The sequence below is a fragment of the Panthera tigris genome, chromosome B4, assembly GCF_018350195.1.
Source record: "Panthera tigris isolate Pti1 chromosome B4, P.tigris_Pti1_mat1.1, whole genome shotgun sequence".
NCBI classification, from domain to species: Eukaryota; Metazoa; Chordata; class Mammalia; order Carnivora; family Felidae; genus Panthera; species Panthera tigris.
This window is the reverse complement of record NC_056666.1, coordinates 417,504-438,401: the sequence shown is the minus strand read 5'-3', so window position 1 is coordinate 438,401 and position 20,898 is coordinate 417,504. Positions and strand designations below refer to the sequence as shown.

General features: G+C 49.7%; 1 protein-coding gene across 1 annotated transcript in view; it reads left to right on the top strand.

The window, feature by feature from the left end:
- Positions 1–20,898, top strand: part of DIP2C (disco interacting protein 2 homolog C) — a 412,351-nt gene that overhangs the window by 288,367 nt on the left and 103,086 nt on the right. Inside the window, 8 exon segments of the mRNA XM_042990907.1 lie at positions 551–661; positions 13,287–13,410; positions 13,705–13,814; positions 13,928–14,030; positions 15,732–15,796; positions 17,216–17,309; positions 17,407–17,526; positions 18,727–18,841. Of these exon segments, the coding sequence (XP_042846841.1) occupies positions 551–661; positions 13,287–13,410; positions 13,705–13,814; positions 13,928–14,030; positions 15,732–15,796; positions 17,216–17,309; positions 17,407–17,526; positions 18,727–18,841 (842 nt within the window).

Sequence of the window (20,898 nt, the reverse complement as noted above, 5' to 3'; positions counted from 1 at the left end):
TGCGCCGGACCTTGCACCGAGCCCTCACCACCTTCTCTGTGACCTTCACCCCAGCACTAGGACGTAGGCAGGAAAACTGAGGCCTGGAGGGGCTGATACTGACCTGGGACCAGGATGGAGCCCTGTGGTCAGCACCCTGCCAGCCTTGCCCCAGTGAGGAAGCACACAGCGCTCGGTCACCCCTGTGAAGGCTACGTGGAAACACGAGTTCTTACCGAGCCCAGCGAGGATGATGCGGTTCACCCTGTGTTAAGTACGTGACAGGAAGATGACGAGCGGAACATCCGGGTAGTTGTCTTCTGGGGGCAGCGTTAGGAAGGACTGCGGGCGATACGTGTCGCTTCCACGTGAATCAAAGGGAAAGTACACGGTACTTGAATGCATCTTGCTGAAGTGTAGCTTCAAGCGTGCACCTAATTTTTGTCCCAGCCTCTGTTCTCACTGAGAACATGAGCCCTGCTGCCCATGGCGGTTTGCATCGTTTTTCGGTATTTTGAAAGCTGGTGGCATCGATTTGCTGGTTAATCCCTCCTGCTCTGTGTCTGTGCAGGTGGCGCTGGTGTTCCCCAACAATGACCCCGCCGCGTCCATGGTGGCCTTCTATGGCTGCCTGCTGGCTGAAGTTGTTCCCGTGCCCATCGAAGTGCCACTCACCAGAAAGGTAAAGAGCATGCTGTTGCCATCAGGGAGGGTCCGGCTGGGCCGCAGCGGAACGTTCTGTGGTGAAGTCAGAATGCGTAGGTGGCTGGTTTTTAAGTGGCTCTTTATCTCAGCGGGAGGTGGACCGAGAAGCAGAGGTGTTTTTGTCATTGGGGAGGCTCTACAGGTTCTCGTCACTTGTGTCAGTAGAGGGGACGGTTACTGGGTGCGCAGCTCAGCGGAAAGATGAAGCAGGAGCAGCTTTTCAGGGGTGGGGCTGCCGCACCCCGGCCTCCGAGCGCTGATGGGGGGCCGTTTGAGACGGTGGCGCAGGGGGATGCAGAGCTGGCCTCTTCCCCTGGCCCCGCGGCTGTGGCTGCATGTGGAGCACCTCCCTGTGCAGAACACCCAAGCACCCGCTGACCAGCTCCTCCATTTCAAGGGAGACGGGGGATTGGGGGGGCCGAGGCAGGGACACTGTCTCACCAGACGCCCCAGCCCTGCACTGCCACCACACACAGGGGGAGTCTCACACATTCAGAGCTTCTCCTTGAGTGGGGTGTTCACGTCACCCATCAGGCATTTCAGCCCTTGGGGCCTGCACCAGAGAGATGAACCCCCAAAACGTCTGCCTTTGGAAATACTGGGGCTTGTGTCCAGCACACCCACGGGGCTCATGCTCCACTCACTTTGTCCCAAGGCCCAGCACAGAAGCAGCAGTTTAGAAAGTGATTCCACTGTGTGTGAAGAGGGTTCATTTGCTGACCCTAAAGCATCTGCCAGAGGGGCAAGGGCCTGCTGGAACTCCATCTGGGGATAGAGGTGCTGATGGGGACCATTTCTGCACATTGCTTCTACCTTGCTAGTGCTGTTCTGCTATAGCCAACAGGTGCACCCCGGCCCCGTGCCCTCCTTCTGTGTCACCGAAGCCAGTAAGTGTGCTGCAGCCCCACACTTGCCTCCTGCCTTGCTAGAGCTGCAGGTGCCCGTAGACCGCACAGGGATACCCATGCACGCCTGGCACTGGGAGCCAGGGGCTAGGACACCTGGGCCCCGTAGGTCTGTATCATGGGGAGAGACTGTTCTTGACAGATGGCTTGCGGGGCACTGCACAAACGACAGACTGAAACACAGCCCAGGCTTTCTGGGAGGAAGGTCTGTTTACCTGTCCTGGGGCACAGGTTACCTGTCCTGGGGCACAGCCTGAGGTACAGGCTTCAGGTTTGTCACATCTAGAGACTGTGGAGGTGCTCCCAGGGAATGTGGACAGGGGGACAACTTTGCACTTTCCCTTGACTGTGCTCCAGTTCACTGGCACCTCCATGAAAGGGGCCCTAATTTTTGCAACTGTAACCAGGAGACACCTCCAGACATCCTGGTCTGGAGGCCAGCAGGATTTAGGACTGTGGTCCCACAAACTGTATGTATACGCATACTTTAAAAGCTGCTGCCTGAGGGCCTGGCTGCCAGTCAGCCTGTAACTAGTGCTCAGTGGGATTCCTCCCTTTGGAACTTGGACAGGTCTCGGCACGCCCTTAACAGTGGGAACATATCTGGAGTACATTTGGCTGCGTAGACAATCAGAAGGGTTCAGGAGACAACCAAGGGCAAGGCTGAACGAGGAGATTCATTACTTCCACAGCCCACTCCTTCCAGACTGGGAGAGGTACCTGCTGCACTTAATACAGAGATTACAACAAAACGAGCAGACAGACGAACGTGTTCCAGAAGAAAGAACAAGATAGAACCTTAATGAACAGAGATCAATACTTTACCTAATTAGGAGTTCAAAGTAATGGTCATGAGGAATCTCACAGAACTCAGGAGAAGGAAGGATGAACACGCAACTTCAACGGGGAGATGGAAAATAGGAGGGAATACCACTTAGGTCAAGCCACTTAAGATACAGTAAAGTGGGGCACCTGGTGGCTTAGCCGGTTGAGCGTGCAACTTCAGCTCAGATCATGATCTCACGGTTTCTGTGTTGGAGCCCTGTGTCGGGCGTGTGCTGTCAGCCCAGAGCCTGGAGCCTGTTTGACATTCTGTGTCTCCCTCTCTCTCTGCCCCTCCCCTATTTGTGTGTTTTTTCTCTCTCTCTGTGTATCTCTTTCTCTCTCAAAAAATAACATTAAAAATGTTTTTAATTAAAAGACAGAAAAGAATACAGTAATGGAACTGAAGAATGCGCTGTGAAGTTCCCACTAGAAAAAAAACAGAAGGAAGCAGCAGCCATCAAGAAGACAGGACAATAGACCTCACACAGAGCAGCAAAAAGAAACCAGGAAAAATTTAAGATAGCTTGAGGGACCTGTAGGACAGCATCAATCAGAACAGCATTCACAATATGTGTGTCACAGAAAAGAAAGAGAGAAAGGAACAGAAAACATTCCTAACCTCGGGAGAGAAACAGACACCCAGGTCCATGGAGCCTGGAGAGCTGTAAGTAAGATGAATCCAAGGAGTTCACACCAAGACATGTTATAATTAAAATGTCAGAGGCTAACGAGAGAATCTTAAGAGCAGCAGGAGAAAAACAACTCGTTCCATACAAGGAAACAGCTAAGATGGTCAGCACATTTTCAGCAGAAACCCTGTAGCGCAGAAGGGAGCGGCAGGATATATTCAAAGTACTGAAAAGAAAACCTACAACCAAGAATACTCTGCCCAGCAAGGGCCATCATTCAGAATTGAAGGAGGGATAGTTTTCCAGACAAGCAAACCATAAAGGAGCTCATTGCCACTAAACAGGCCGTGGGAGAAATGTTACAGTGAGAGGGCCTTGATTAGTAGCAAAATACGAGAGAGTATAAATCTCATTGGTAAAGGTAAATGTACAGTAAAGATAGTGGATTAATTACTTACTAAACTAGAACAAAGGTTAAAAAGACAAAAGTAGTAAAAATCAGGAAAACTACGATACTTAGTTACGGGATACACAACATGAAAAGATATAAATGTAACATCAAAACATTTAATTGTGGGGAGGGCAGGTAAAAACTCAAGAGTTTCAGAGTATGTTCAAACTTAATATATAAATACACACACACACACACAAGATTAAATGTGTGTGTGTGTATAGGCTGTTATGTGTGAGTCTTATGGTGACCAAAAAGCAAATACCTCTAATAGATACACAAAATACAAAGGGAAAGAAATCTAAGTGTAATACTAAAGAAAGTCATCAAACCACAAAAAATCGAAGAGAGGAACAGAGAGGCCCAACTAAAAGAAAAACCAGAAAACAATTACCAAAATGGCAATAAGTACATACTTATCAATAATTACTTTAAATGTAAAAGAACTAAATTCTCTGATCAAGAGACACAGAGTGGGTTAATGGGAAAAAAACAAAAACAATCGATCTGCTGCCTACAAGAGGCTCTGTTCAGATGTAAGGACGCACACAGAGGAAAGTGAGGGGTTGCAGAAAGATACTCCACAGAAGTGGGGACGTAAAGGAAGAGGAGTAGCTGTAGTTCTATCAGACAAAACACACTTTAAACCAAAGACTGTAATAAGAGACAAAGAAGGGGAGATACTTAATGATGAAAGGATCAGTCCACTGAGAAGACACAGCATTTTTAGACATTTATGTACCCAATATGGGAGCACCTAAATCTATGAAGCAAATATTAACAGACCTAAAGGGAGACATGCGATTCAGTAGTAGTAGGGATGTCAATACCCCACTGACATCAGTGGACTTAATTTATACTGAACACTCCATCCATAAGCAATAGAATACACATTCTTCTCAAGGACATTTCCAGTGTTCTCCAAGATAGATCACATGTTAGGCCACAAAACAAGTCTCAATAAATCAAAGAAGGCTGAAATTCTGTCAAGCATCTTTTCTGACCCATAATGGTATGAAAGTAGAAGTCGGTTACAGGGAGAAAACTGGAAATTTCACAAGATATGTGGATTTTATGCAGCATGCTTCTGAACAACCAGTAGGTCAATGAAGAAATGAAAGGAAAAGTCAAGAAACAGCTTGAGACTAACTTAAACGGTAACAGAACATATGAAACCTTCAGAACTCAGCAGAAGTGGTTCTAAGAAGAAAGGTCACAGCAATACAGGCCTACCTCAGTCCATCAGAAAAATCTCCAATAATCTAATTTGAAACTTTCAGGAACTAGAAAAAAAAAAGCAAATGAAGCCCAGTTAGTAGAAGGAAGTAGCAAAGATCATTGTGGGAATACATGATACAGAGACTAAAAAGAATAAAAAAAAAAATCAGTGACACCATGAAGCTGATTCTTTCAAAAGATAAACAAAATCCATACACATTTAGCTAGACTCAGCAAGAAAACAGGAGAACAGGACTCAAATATAATCAGAAATGAAACAAGTTATAATTGATGCCACAGAAAAAGGGTTAGGGGATACCACCATGAATAACTATATGCCAACAAATTGTGGACTCCTAGAATTGGATAAATTCCATAAATGTACACTCTTCCAAGGCTGAATCATGAAGAAGTAGAAAATCTGAATACGGGTTAGTAGTAAGTAGATTGACTCAGTTATCAAAAACCTCCAGTAAACAGAAGTCCAGGATCATCAGATGGCTTCACTGGTGAATTCTGCCAAACATTCAGAAAGATTTAATACCTCTCCTTCTCAAACTCTTCCAAAAAATTGAGAGCAAAGGAAACTTTCAAATTCATTTTTACAAGATCAGTGTTGCCCTGATACCAACACCAGGCAAGGATACCATAAGAAAATAAGATTACAGGCCAAATATCCTTGATGAGCATAGATGCAAAAATCCTCAACAAAATATTAGCAAACAGAACTCAATAATATGTTAAAAGGATCATATTCCATAAGTTAGTGGGATTTATTTCATTGATGCACAAATGGACCAACGTTTGTGAATCAATGTGATATACCACACCAACAAAATGAAAGATAATCATATGATCACAGACACAGAAAAAGCACTAGCAAAATTCGACATTCTTTTTTTTTAAGTTTTTATTTAAATTCCTGTTAACATATAGTGTAATGTCAATTTCAGGTGTACAGTGTGGTGATTCAACACTTCATACGTGCTTCACAGTGCTCATCACAACAAGCTCGCTCCTTAATCCCCATCACGTTTCCCCCATTCTCCCACCTACCTCCCCCCTGATAACACCATCAGTGTGTCCTCTGTAATTGAGAGTCTCAGTCTTGGTTTGCCCTGACAAGACCCCCCTCTTTTTTTCCCTTTGTTTTATTTCTTCAGTTCCACGTAGGAGTGAAATCATACGGTATTGTGTTTTTCTGGCTTCACTTGGCATAATGATCTCTGGCTCTATCCATGCCATTGAAAATGGCAAGTTTCCTTCTTATGACTAATTTTCCATTGCATATGTATACCCCATCTTCTTTATCACCCATCAGTTGATGGACACTTGGGCTGTTTCCATAGTTTGGCTATTGTAGATAATGCTGCTGTAAACATAGGGGTGCATGTATCCCTTTGAATTAGTATTTTTGCATTTTGGGGGGTAAATACCCAGTAGTGTGATTGCTGCATCATAGGGTAGTTCTGTTTTTCGCTTTGAGACTTCCATAGCTTTAGCTTTTAATTTCCATACTGTTTTCCAGAGCGGCTACACCAGTTTGCATTCCCACTAACAGTGCAAGGTTTCCCTTTCTCTACATCCTTGCCAACACCTGTTGTTTCTTGTGTTGTTGATTTCAGCCATTCTGACAGGTGTGAGGTGGTATCTCATTGTAGTTTTGATTTGCATTCCCCTGATGACCAGTGATGTTGAGCATCTTTTCTTGTGTCTGTTGGCATCTGGATGTCATCTTTGGAGAGATGTCTATTCGTCAACATTCATTTTTTGAGTAAAGAAAGTCAGCAAAGTGAGTATAAAGGGAATGTACTTCGACATAATAAAGGCCATATATGACAAGCCCACAGCTAACCTTTCATTCAGTTGTGAAAAGCTGTAAGTTTTTCTTCTAAGATCAACCCATTCTTGCCATTTCTATTCAACATAGTATTGGAAGTCCTGGGCATAGCAGTTAGGCAAGAAAAAGATGTATAATGGCATTCAATTACTAAGGAAGAAGTAAAACTATCTCTATTTGAGGATGACATGATTTTGTATATAGAAAACAATAAAGACTCCCCCCAAAAACTCTTAGAACTTTTTAGTGAATTGAGTAAAGTTGCAGGATAGAAAATCAGCATATAAAAATTGGTTGCATTTCTATACACTAACGGTGAACTATCAGAGAAATTAAGAAAACAATCTCATTTATAGTTACATCAAAAAGAACAACATATCTAGGAATAAACTTAACCAAGGAAGTGGAAATACTCTGAAAATTATAAGACCTTGGTGAACGAAATGGATGAAGACACACACAATGAACGGAAAGACATTCCATACTTAGGGATTGAGAGAAGTAATATTGTTAAAATGTCTGTATTACCTAAAGCAATCTACAGTATTCAGCAATCCCTATCAAAATTCCAATGGCACTCAATCTAACTGTTCACAGAAATAGAAAAAACATTCCAAAAATTTGTATGGAACTACAGGAGAACCCAAATGGCCAAAACAATCTTGAGTAACAAGGACAAAGCTGGGGACACCTGGCTTCCTGATCTCAAGCTCTGTTACAAAGCTTTAGTAATTAAAACAGTATGGACACATAGGTCAGTGGAATAAAATAGCCCAGAAATAAACCCACACATGCATGGTCAATTTAGGACAGAAGATCGAAGAATACACGACAGGGAAAGGACAGTCTCTTCAATAAATGATGTTGGGGAAGTTGGACAGCTATGCGCCAAAGAATGAAACTAGACTCTTATCTTACCCCATACACAAAAATTAACTCAAAATGGATTAAAGACTTGAATGTAAGACCTGAAACCGTAAAACTTCTAGAAGAAAACATAGGCAGTAAGTTCCTTGACATCAGTCTCGTGATGAGTTTTTGGATTTGACACCAAAAGCAAAGGCAACAGAAGCAAAAACACACAAGTGGGACCACATCAAACTAAAAATCTTGTGCACAGCAGAGGAAACCATCCACCGTCAACCTACAGAATGGAAGAAAATACTTGTACATTGTGTATCTGATAAGGGATTAATATCTAACATACGTGAAGAATTCATACCACTTAATAGCAAGAGAATCCGATTAAAAAATAGGGAGAAGATCTAAATAGACATTTTTCCAGAGGAGACACACACACAGGCACAAAGATGCTCAACATCACTAATCATCATAGAAATAGAAACCAAAACCACAATGAGGTCTCACCTCATACCTATTAAAATGGCTAATATCAAAAAGACAAGAGATAGCAAGTAATAGCAACTACGAAAGTGCCTTAAAAAATTAAAAATAGTATTACCTTATGATCCAGCAGTTACACTAGGTATTTTTCTAAACAAAGGTATAAGCGCTAATTCAAAAAGATACATACACTGAATATTCATTGCAACATTATTTATAATCAGATACGGAAACAACCCAAGTGTCCATCAATGGATGAATGGATAAAGAAGAGATTATATGTGTAGACCAGCGGAATATTACTCAACCATAAAAAAGAATGAAATCTTGCCATTTACAACGACATGAAGGGACCCTGAAGGTATTATGCTAAGTGAAGTAAGTCAGACAGAGAAAGACAAACACCATGTGATTTCTCTTAAATATGGAATCTAAGAAAACAAATGGACAACCAGAACTTAAAGAAACACAACAGACGGTGGATGCCAGTGGTGGTGGTTGTGCGGTGGGTGAAATGGCTGAAGGGAGTGAAGAAGCACCAACTTCCAGTAATAAAGAAGTCATGGGGGTATAGTCACAAGGGTGACTACATTCAGCGATGCTTCACGCACATTTGAAAGTTGCCAAGAGAGTAAATCTTAAAAGTTCTCAACTTTTTTTGTGTATTGGTAATTTTGCAGTATATACAAATATTGAATCATCATATTATACACCTAAAACTGCTGGAATGTTATATGTCAATTATATCTGAACCTTTTGAAAAAAGAACACTGAGCCTAGTGATCTGTCAGTAACTAAGTGTTTGAATATCTCATTCCTCAGTGTCATTACACTAGAAATCTGGATAAATTAGAGGGTTTTGATTTTATTTTGGGGGATGTCGGTTGTTGCTTACGTTTTGGTGTTTGGACGTGATTGAGTCCCATGTTCACTATGATTTGTCAGATGTAATTCCAAATCTTGCTCTCACAGTGTATTCGAAAATAAGAAACATATGTTGTACGTACCCCACATATCAGTGTCAGGTTTTTTGTCCAAGGCTTACTTGCAAGTGCTTGCTGCCAGCGTTCCAGGCTCCACCCCCGAGTCCTAGGATATTCACAATGGAGAAATGTGGAAGAGTTTGGGGACTGAGTGAATGGATAGCCACGTTCTTCTAAGCGATTCTTTGGCACTGTGGTAAATTCCACTACGGTTCACCTGAAAGCCTACTCGGGGCATATGACACTCCTCCTTCAATTGATATTAAATTCAGTGGGTTGAGGTCTTTTGGAAATGCAGAGGGCTGGTTACCTGACTTCAAGGCTCAAAGCCCTCTGAGTTCTGTCGTCAGTAGGGTCAAAACGATAATCTGGAAGAATTTGTAGGTTGCTGTTCGTACAGAGACTGGTTCTTAGCACTGCAATAACCAGACGGTTATCTCTGTGATGTTCTCATGTGATCAGTTGCTATTATTTATGTGCTTCTCATCACATAGAGGGTTTAGACTTTTCTACTTAAGTCTATAGCCTGATGTCTCCCAAAGCAGAGCTGGTTTGCAGAGGAAAATCACGTGAACAAAGAGACACGTGCCTCTGCCCTTTGGGTCACGTGACGACACAAGCACATCATTTCAAATACTGCTGATGCAAACGTGTGCCACCGTATAACATTTCTTAATACACACTTGGATGTATATTAAATGAATAAGCATTCTTCATTTAAATAACGAGGTTAAGTATCCTTTGGACGTTTGACAGGCACGTAAGCTGTTCGCTTTAATTGTACTGGAAACCTTCCTAACTGTGTGAGTATTAGGTTACTGCAGTAATAATCAACGGGAGGGGAGATGTCATTAGGTGTGTTTTATCCTAGGCCCTGGGGCCCAACCATCCCCTTTGAGGCTGAGAGCTCTTAGTGGCAAGCCTGGTGTTTCGGCAAGGGTCCGTGCAGGTGTGAGCACCCACAAGCGAGCTCTGCTGGTACAGGCGTGGGCAGGGGAGTACAGTCTCACCGATGCCGTGTTGGCCCTGCTGGGACTGGGCTGCCTACTGTCTTGGGCATCTAGGCTGCAACCTGCCAGGTGGTGTGCCCTCACCTCCCCAGCCCACGGAGACCCTCGGGTTATCGGCCTGAACCAGGGGACCAGAAGGCACTTGTCAGAAGAAGATGCTAGGTTCCTCCGTCCATAGAGCATCTTCTGCTGGGAAACGGGACCGGGAGATGACTTTGTCTCAGTGAAGCCAGAGCTGCGTGCCAGGCCTCGGGCTCTGAGCTCAGAACATGACATTCGTGCCTTGGAAGACTTTTCTGAGTTTTGAACAGAAGCCCACATTGGTCCTTTGCAGGTCAGCATGGGGTAAGGTGTGCACGGAAGCGTGGGTGATGGAGTCGCACACTTGCTCTGCCACTTCTGTGCCACTGGGTTTGCCACGAAGGGCCTGATGAGAGCCGTTTTCTAAATCCTGAATGTTGTTTGATGGGCTGAACGATTTTGTGTCCTGTGTGTTTCTTTACTCTCCCTCCTAGTTCTTGGGTGGGAGGAGAAAGCTCCCCTTTCTGTGAGGGGTTTGCAGTAGAAAGGGCTGGAGTTCCTGGATCATTTGGCCAGGGGGTGTGGGGGAGCCAGAGGGGAGCCTCCAGGGCCCTCCTGAGATGGGCCTGGCAGGGTCGCAGCAGAGCTAGGACAGCCTGGCGCTGTCACCCTCCTGAGGCGGCTGCGCTTCGGTTCATGCCGGCTGTGTGCAGGGAGGCTCTGTTGGCCCGCGATTAGGCCCAGCCAACAGTCCCCCTCTGCCGACACAGGCTGCTCCTCAGGCGTGCAAATCTTACAGGAGAGTGGCAGGCTGTTAGGAGGGGCCAAACTGTGCGTGTTCCAAAGTACCGCAGGACCGGAGACACAACGGCCCGTGGGCCACGGGCATCAGCAGCACCGTGCACGTGTGAGACGCCTTTGCGCTTCTGTCCTGCTCCACCTGCTGAGAGCCAAGGAGCTGCTCAGCTGGCAAAGGAGAAACTTGGAGAAAGGGACTTTTCTGTGATCCGTCCTCGCATTTGTTACACCCTTCTGTGTGTGAGATTGCTGCTTCCTGCCTGGGAGGCTGGGGCGGAGCACACCCTGGTTGAGACGTGTACAGCCTGGCCTGGTGGGTGCTCCAGGGGTCGTCGGAGAGACCGGGAGGCTTCCCACGAGGCGACGTAACGTGGCGCCTCTCTGTTGCAAGAGGGTTGGAGGTGACAGGCTGAAGTCAGGTGCAGTCTGGCTTTTCTTGACGAGCCCGAAAGAATCGTCGTCAGGATTTTGTGACCGGGGAGGTGGTCACCGGCTGCCTTGACAGCACAGCTCTTGAGAGGGTGGAGCCCCAACCGAACCGAGGAGGAACCACGGGCCAGGCGTGTGGGCCTTCCCTGGGAAGGTGCACGCGGAGCGCTGAGTCGGGGCCAGAGTGCACAGGCTTCATTCAGTCTCCCTGAGACGGGACGGCAGCTTCCCGAAGCCAGCAGCAGGTCGGGCCGCCTGGAGGCGGCTCTTTCCGCAGGCTGGGCGGGAGGCCCCATGTAGAGACGGGGCCCAGGGAGGACCGTGACTCTGACGTGGTGTTGAGAGTGTGTCTGCCCGCTCCGGGCTCTGGGGTCAAGCACGTTCAGCTTCAACGTGTGAAGGAGACACACAGGCTTTTTCGGGAGCAGGCGATGGGGTCTCGTCTGCGCCGCTGGGGTTGGGTGGGCAGAGCTGTTTCTGCACAGCTGCCTGGAGCTCCAAGTAGGAATTTTCCAGATGAAGAGGACAGAAGCCCCTTGGAGGTGAGGTCTGAATTTGGGGCTGAACTTTGTGGCATTCTGTCCATTACTCTTCTCATCAGCCGTCCCCTGCTGCTTCTTTATATCAGCTGTCTCGTGTGTGTGAATGTGTCACTTTGGACATCAGTCTTGAGCAGGTTGTAGAAAGGGCGCAGGGACGGTGTCTGCCAGGAAAACCGAGATGGGTTGCGAGCCCTTGGCACGGCCGTGGGCCCTGGCGGGTCCCAGCCCACAGACCCGTGCTCACTCTCCCGAGCTGTTGGCTCATGTAGCTCTGAGGTAGCGAATTCTGGCTCACAAAGAAATGCCTCCCTGCCACCAGACGTGACCTCAGAACTTGTCTCGATGTTTGGCAACATGACCTCCAAATTCACATTGGAGCGAGTATTAAAAACTCCACTTGAAAAAGCGTTGCTTGAGGGAAAAGTACTGTGAGGGTCCTGAAACGGGAACATCCCTGTCCGTCGGGCGCCAGCCCCCTGCTCGCCTCTCTGCGCTGCATGGTGTATCGGGAGGTTGGCGGTGCGATTCCGAGTGAGGAGACCTGGATTTCACCGTAGGGTTAACCTATGAACCAGTTGCTTGACGGGCTAGTTTGAAGACATCCGTGCTGCTGATTTTACCCACTGGAGACCCCGTCATCACACACTTTCTTAGGCATACGTGGGCGGAGCGACCGGAAGGCAGGGCTGGTCTGCCCACAAGCTTCCTGGGTTGTCCACGGGTTCAGGAAGAGCCCGGTGGGAACAAACCAGGGTGGCCGGTTCACCGTGTTGTGATGTTTCAGTTGTAGGAATGTCAGCTCCTTGCTGGCTTTCGTTTTATTTTCTATAATCCTGGCTGGTGTGACTGTGGGGGTGAAGAAAGCCGGTTGAGCAGACCTGCTGCGGGCAGCCAGATGTGGTCAGCAACAAAACCACAGGTTGGCAGCCCCTGGACTGCCCTCCGAGGAAAGCTCCGTCCCGTGGGGTCCGCGGGATGCCGTGCTCCTAAGTCAGTGCTGGTCATTTGGGGCTTCTGGTGCTCTGGCCCGCCAGCATCCAAGTCCTGCAGCAGGCGCCTGTCCGGCTGTGTCCTTGGTCACAGACGTACTCTGGGCGCACAAGGGTGGCAGGCCTTTTGGTTGGGAACGGGCGTCTAGTTTGCCCACAGTGGATGTCAACAGACACAACAGGGCCATGTGCTCTGAGTAAAGTCAGGCTCTGTGTTACGGAGGAAGACGAACCCTTTCCGTTCTCCACGACGGTTATGTTCTATGGTCACAGTCTTAGGGAACTGGAGGGAGACGTAGCAGCAGCTGTTTAAGGGACCCACTGTGTGCCAGGCGCACACTGAGCACTGTCCACGCTCCTCCAGTTTATTCCTTGCAGCAGACCCACTCGAGGGCTCTGCTCTCACCCCATGGCACAGGTGAGGAAACTGAGGCTGAGTGACCTCGCCGTCCCGTTCGAGGTCACACAGCAGCAAGCGGCAACCGGGGCTGTGATCCCAGTTCTGCAGAGTCCGGGGAGGTTCCCTCCCTCCCAGAACCCAGGGACAAGGCCACGTCTTGCCAGGAGGGTACCCGTCCTTCCCGGCTTTGTGACTTATGTGTCTGTCACCTCTCCCAGGATGCAGGGAGCCAGCAGATCGGGTTCTTGCTTGGAAGCTGTGGAGTCACTGTGGCCTTGACGAGCGACGCCTGCCACAAAGGGCTGCCGAAAAGCCCAACCGGGGAGATCCCCCAGTTCAAAGGTAAGCCACAGCCAGGAGCCTAGTTGGGCGTCTGGCTCTTCACTCAGGAAGGTCCTGCGTCTCCCCTGGACATGCTCTTCTGCACACGGAACGCGATACGTCTGCTGTTGTCAGCCTGCCGTGTGGCGTGGTTTACCCGGCAGCATGCGTGCTGTTGACGTTGTCTGAGGCTTGAGGAAGCACTGGCGATCCCCCCTGGCTCATGTCACGTGGGCCACAGGAAGGGGGACGACGTGGCAAGCCTGGTTTCTGGGTAGTACGCCTCTCAGAGGGGTCTGTTTGTTTGTTTGCAAGGTTGGCCAAAGCTGCTGTGGTTTGTCACAGAGTCGAAGCATCTCTCCAAGCCCCCTCGAGATTGGTTCCCACACATCAAAGATGCGAACAACGATACCGCGTACATAGAGGTGAGTTGCAGCGCTGCCCACGGGTGTCGAGCAGTTGGGCCGACCTTGGCCTGACTGGGGCAGCCGCGTTGTCCTCTCTGTACCCCTCTCTGCACGTCCCCATCTCATTTCAGTATAAGACCTGCAAGGACGGAAGCGTGCTCGGGGTGACCGTGACCAGGATCGCGCTGCTGACCCATTGCCAGGCCCTCACGCAGGCATGCGGCTACACGGAAGGTATGGGCAGGGCCCTGACCCAAGACTGCGTCCCTGGGAGGCTCATGTCAGCTGTGGAGGGACTGAGTCACTCCCCCTGGTAACGGAAGGAGTGATGTCAGGTTTGCACGGAGCTTGGCAGGCGGTGCCTTCTTGTTGCCCTCGCTGTGCAGGGAGAGAGAGCTCTGGTGTCTCATCTCCCCAGGATGTGGGTCCTGATGGGATCAGACCCGCCCCATGACCTCACCGAACCCTCATGACCTTGGCAGAAGCCGTATTTCCAATGGCAGCCATGCCGGTGTGCGGGCTTCCACCCGTGAACTCAGAGGGCACGGCTCAAGCTGTAGCAGATAGTTAATTCTGTGGGTGTTCATCCCTGGGTGCAAGTTAGGGTCTCTGGGATCTTCAGAAAAAGCCCATGTTCAGCCCACCCCTAGCAGCTCAGGGAGAATCTCTGATGGGGATTCTGCGAGCTTCTCAGGGTGGGCAGCAGCTGCCGAGGGTGTGGTTTTTATGATGCACACTCTCTCTCCCAAACGGGACAGTCCTGGAGGCCAGGAGGTAGGTGGCCAGAGGTAACCGTGGCCACGGTGCTGGCTGGGGCTCATAAAAGGCAGGGTCCGCCCAGGTAACCAGCTACCCCCTGGCTGGGGCTTCTGTGACCAAGGCCCTGCCCTGGGGACTTGGACGTGAGCGCAGCCCTGGGGCTGGTGCCTGAGGAAGCTGGTGGTGGCATCTGCGCTGCCCTGGGGGTTGGATGCTCCTCTCCTTCTCTGTCCCCAATGCCACTGGCAACGTCCCTCTGAAAAACAATTCATTTGCGTCCTGGGGATGTTCTGGCTCACATTTGGTCCCTAAACTAGTTTCCAAGGTACTTTCACCTTGAGACACGTGACTGCTAATCATTTCTCACAGCCTCAGGACTCGTGTTCCTTGCCCTGCTTTCTTGAAGGTCCAGGGCTGTCGCTTTCACAGGTGCCAGAGAAAACACACACACACTGGCTCCTTATTTCTAAAGTGAAAATGCTCGTAGGACGTGGAACAGAGGCTGTTTCCTTCACGTGGGGACGCCTGCCTTCTCTGTGAAGTGGGGTCAGGTGCACGATACCAAAGCTCTGGCGAGCAGCACGACAGCGTACGGACCTAAGAGGAGGCGTCAGGAAATGCCTGGTGTCAAGTGTGGCTTCAGAAAAGTTTTTCCATGTAGCTTCCACGTGCCACTGTGGCCCTTGTTTTCAACTGTGTATCGTTAGCAGCCTTTCTTCCCGCTTCACGAGGTGTCCCCCATAAACCTTGAACACTGTTCCGTCACCGTCCTTCCAAATCCCGTGCCTCCTTTATGACTCCAGCCGCCCCAAGGCTTCTAGTGATGTGACGCCCTGTGTTTGCTGGAAAGCACTTCCCTTTCCTGGGGGATCCCATGATGGAAATGAAAAGAATCTTTAAAAAGTTACAGGCAGGGAGGGGCAGTAAGGACATAAATAGAAGGAATAAAATGTTTTAAGTGGCCTGTGAAGCCGTCGCTGTTAACTGATGTGTCAGGAGGCTAGAAACACTTTTCCAGGTGGGCAGCGTTTTTAAATGGGTTTGCAGGCTGCAGGATGTCTGCAGAGGTACTGGGAACCATTTTTCTAAGGTCCTGTACTGCCCCTGACATGATGTTGGATTTTCTTTGCCCTTTGGGCTGTGCTACATGAAAATCTTCCGTTTTTATTTGTTCAGCGGAAACCATAGTGAATGTGTTGGATTTCAAGAAGGACGTTGGGCTCTGGCATGGCATCCTAACAGTAAGTGTGACCCTTCCCCTGTCCCCCCGGGCCACAGCCAGAATTAGGGTCTGTACACACGGCCACTCGCCCAAGCCCCTCTCGCACTGGGGAGAAAAGCTGTTATTGCTGGAAGCTTTAAGCTGTCTGCTAATGCGACTTCCCAGGCCCAGGAAGCCTGCGGGAGTCAGCCGCTCACGGGAGTCACAACCCCCCCCCCCACCACCACCATATAGAGGTGTAGCTGTTGAGGAAACAGGGTATCTCTCTGCCCCTTTCTGGAATCACGACTGCGATGATGTTAGTCACATCTCCCGTCTGGGTCACTTTTCCTTTGCATTTGGTTTCACTCTGACACTGTTGTTCTTTTGCCTTTCTGTGAGTCAGTGCTTGTGAATATTTTGCAAACCTGCTTGGTTATGCCACAGGGGAAGCGCTTTACAGGTCCCCCTTGTGCTGACAGTTCCACTCCCGTCATAAAGAAATGCGTGCCGCCTCCTTGTGGGTGCTGCCTGGCCAGGGCAGGCAGTTCAGAGCTGCAGGCGCTTTGGTAGAGACCCAGCCTGGTTATCTAAGGTCTGCACAGCCCTTGCGGGTGTGCATAGCTTAACTGCTGGAGCATCGCTGTGTCGGTTTCACAGGTGGTGATCTTTACTCCCCTGTTTGTAAGTTCCTTATGCTAAGCTTCATCTTTCCTGAGGTAGAAAATTCTAGGGGCTTTTGCACGAGTGATAGGATATGAGTAGACAAAGTGTGATTTGTCACCTCTTGGTGAGGGCACGTGAGCAGCACATGGACCGGAGGGTGGGGGCTCCGTGGCTTCCCTGTGGTTGGTCTCTGCCTCTGGGTCACGGGAGGTGCCAGCCTGGAGAAGCCAGGCTGCCCGTGTGCGCTCGTGAGGCGAGCAGGTATCGTGGGGAGAGCGCGGGCTGCCTCACCCCAGCCGACGCCAGTCCTGCCTTCTGCAGCTCTGTGCCCGCAGGCCCGTCGTCTGCCCCCGGGACCTCCTGAACCACAGGGTTCCTGCCTGTCAAGTGGGGTGATGGTCCTGTGTGGTGTCGTGAGCACTCAGTCCACCTCCCTGCCCGATGGTCGTGGCAGCCGCCTGGGGGCTGTTGCCGTTCAAGCTCCTCTTTGATGCTGTCGCTCTGCAAAAGTCTTGTTGGTGCTGTCACCCAGCTGCTCGCCGTTGCTTTGGATCGGCAGTTTCTGAGTCTCTATTTCACTGCCACCTCCTAGAGCAAGGCCTGGCTCCTGCTGGATGCACACGCTCCTCTCTGGCATCTTCTGTGTGGCCAGTGGTGCCCTTGGCCCCCAGCGTGGAGCAGGGAGCAAGCCCGTGATGGGGGCCCGGGCCTGTCGTGTCCCCGCGCGAAGCCTGGTGGGGCGGGGTGCCTGTCCTGCTAGTGTGTCGGCAGTCACCTGGTGCGTTGTTTCCAGAGCGTCATGAACATGATGCACGTGATCAGCATCCCATACGCGCTGATGAAGGTGAACCCGCTGTCGTGGATTCAGAAGGTCTGCCAGTACAAAGGTAGGCATCCAGAGGCCTCGGAGCCCCGGTTCCCTCCTTCAAACAGCTCCTGGTCTGACAGTGTGCATATTGACCCCTTCCTCTACTGTCCCCACAGCAAAGGTGGCTTGTGTCAAATCCAGGGACATGCACTGGGCATTAGTAGCACACAGAGATCAGAGAGACATCAACCTCTCTTCTCTCCGGATGCTGATCGTGGCTGATGGTGCAAATCCCTGTAAGTGATCTACCTGCTGCGTGGGGTGGGCAGGCGGGCGGGAGAGAGCCTCATCCCCTTCGGTCTGTTTCTCCGCTTTGCTTCTCCTTTTCCGGCCATTACTGTGGTTAGGAAGCGGTGTCAAACTCATGACCTCACAGTGTGACTGTCTGAAGCCTGAAGGCACCACGACCGGTGGCGGGTAGGGGACCAGGAGTGCCTGGCTCCCACCTGGGGCTTGAGTACTGCTGTTGCCATTTCCTGATTCTGTGCAAGAAACCCTAACCTTCTGATCTCAGTCCTTCTCCTTCTTTTGCTGAAAACGGTGCCTAAATCTTGAGTTTATGAGGATTGAATTAAGTCGTCCCTGCATGTATTTCCTTGAGTGATGCTGCGTGCTCAAGAAATATTAACTGTTATTGGTTTATGGTCTTTAGTAATTTTATTGGTCAAGAAATTAATCTGTCATTTTAAGGGAATTTCATTATAAAATTTTATGGGAAAAACCACCCAGGTAAAGTGAATTAGGAGTCCCACAGAATGCCGTAAACATACCTCGGGAAATACTACCCTGGGTTGGAAGAGAACCCAGCTGGCTTGTTGTTTGTGAGGGGGGCGCGTGAGCCGGAAGGAGAGTGAGTGAACGAGGCATTTGTTTCTGACCGTTGTTGACATTTGTCAATTAAAGCAGAACACGTGATGTGTACGCACGGACTCCCACCCACATGATTCAGTGTTAGTTGTGTACATGGTTCTTCCGTTTCCCCAGTGGCTCCATGACTTGTGAGCCACTCTCGCACATGGCTGCTCTCAGGCAGCAGTCGTGGAGGAAGCCAGTAGTCTGCCGATAGGCTCCTGGCGGTTACTCCCGCACTCCCATATCTCTCCGGTGGGGTTAACACGGGAGAGTTGTCTTCACTTGGCTTAGATATAGTCCTCTTGCGAACACGCATATCAAAAATGGGGGAACAAGCCTCAGGGAAGGTATGCAGGCTCATTGGCGGAAGTTACACTTTTAAATCCTTGAGCTCAGTCGGCCTGAGGGGATCATCTTTCAGGGTGACATAAGTACTAAGCGGTATTGAGCGAAGTGTGTTCCCGCACCGCCTGCCTCGCACCCTCACTCGAGGAGCACTCGCGTCTGGCTGGTTTGGCTGGTTTGGCTGGTTTTAGTCAGTCCCGAGCTTCCTCTGGCTGACTGTGGTCCCCTTTCACCTGCAGGGTCTATCTCCTCCTGCGACGCGTTCCTCAACGTCTTCCAAAGTAAAGGCCTGCGCCAGGAGGTCATCTGTCCTTGTGCCAGCTCCCCAGAGGCTCTCACCGTCGCCATCCGGAGGTACAGCTGGGCCCCTGCAGCGGCGCCTGCGTGGTGCCACCGCGTGGGGGGAGGGCAGGACCCGGCCCGTTTGCGGCCAGCTTTGCTTCCCTGCGTGTGCCGGCACGGATTCTTCCGGATCCATTAGTCTGGGGAGTGACTGCGTGAGGCCCGTCTGGAGGTACAGCGAGCAGTGACGTCCCGTCCTTGGGGGTCTCCCACATTTCCATGTGCCCGCGTCTGGCCTGGTGTTATGCGGGGGTGGGCTGCGTCGATGCTGGGTGGGGTGAGGTGTTCACGGCAGGGCTGGGCCTGCCGACGTGCAGTTTCCACGAGGTCCTGGCTTTCTGAGCTCTCGCGCTGTGGTGGCACGTCTGAGGGCTTTCGGGTCTGTGCGTGGACACAGGGCCTGTGTCACTCATGCTCTCGGTCGTTCATTAGTCAGTCGGCCTCACCGCCTGCTCTGGTGCTGGGCACACTTGTGGGGGTGGCGTGGATACGGGTGCATAAAGCCCATCCCACCCAAGCTGAGAAGTGCAGGGAGGGCCTGTTTGATCGTCTTCCACCATCTGCCATCCGCACAGTGTGGGAAAGGAATATTTGCACCACCTGCATGCTTGCAGCTTGGGACCCGACTCGGTATCTTTGCATTCCCTCGCTGGCGAGGTTGTATCTCGCGTCACACAAATGTGCTGCGTCATAAGAATGGACGACACAGCTTTCAGCACGCAAAAGCATGTGATTTCTGCCCTCCTTACTGAAAGGTTGGGGTCCCCAAAAATACTCCGTGGAAGAGTGTAAGTAATACAACTTCTGACGGTTTTACTTGTTGGTTAACATAAAGTCAACCACACTGCCTAACAGGTTGAGAAATCGAAAACCTTTAAAGTATCAACAAAGTTTTAATTTTGATTGAAGCAGAAATTAGAAGTCTGTCGCACATTTTAAAATTGATGAGGGAATATGGCGCTACTAACCAGAATCCAATTTCCAATTTTTAGAAGGTGTCACTGTTCTAACAGGAGGCGCTCCACATATAATCTCCCGCTATTCGTGTCTGGCCTTGGACAGAATCCTGGAGGCTTTGGGAGCAGGTTGGATACCACAGTGCTCTCCCAAGATCAGTATTAAACCATGTCCAGTTTGAGCCTGAGTGTAGACACTAGGGAGACATCCCCGGGAGATACAGCCAGGGTCTGGCCCACGGGGTCCTGGGCATGTTCCTTATCTCCAGGGCCTTAGTTTTCTCCACCAATGAGTTGAGGGGCTTGGACTCAGGACTCTTAATTTCCTCTGGCCTTGAAGTGTTAAGATTGTGCAGTTGTGTGACGTAGCACCATTGCCACAGATAATTCACAAGATGAGTAATGATGCTGACACATAGAAGATCCAGTTGTTAGCATCAGATGATTTGTGTATTTCCTAGAAGCTTCCTGTGTACATTGGGATATGTAGAGTGGATTATGCCAGACTTGATGGCAGAGGGAGGGAGGGTCAGTGAAGGATTTTTTTTTTAAAGGATAAGCACGCACATATATATGTGTGTGTGTGTGTGTGTGTGTGTGTGTATACATATATATATATATATATGTATACACATATATATGTGTGTGTATGTATGTATACACACACATTTATTTATTTTATTTTCGAGAGAGAGACGGTATGAGCCGGGAGGGGCAGAGAGGAGACACAGAATCCGAAGCAGGCTCCAGGTTCTGAGCCGTCAGCACAGAGCCTGATGCAGGTCTCAAACCCACGAATTGTGAGATCATGACCTGAGCAGAAACCAGAGGCTTAACCAAGTGAGCCACCCAGGCGCCCCATCAGCTAAGGAGTTTTCGCTGTTTCTCTAAAAATGTTTAAAAATCTTTAAGAAGATTAAAACTTTAATACCCCAAACAGACAAAGTAAGGGGTTGCTCTTTCCTGGGGTTGTGTTGAATGGCCTCTGCTGCAGTTCCCCTGTGGTCAGTGCCTCAAACATCCCCAGGCACCCGCCGCGTGCCCCCCGCTCCTCCCCCATGCGCTTTTCCATGAGCCTCCCCCAGCTCCCCACGCCCCACACGTGCCCCAGGC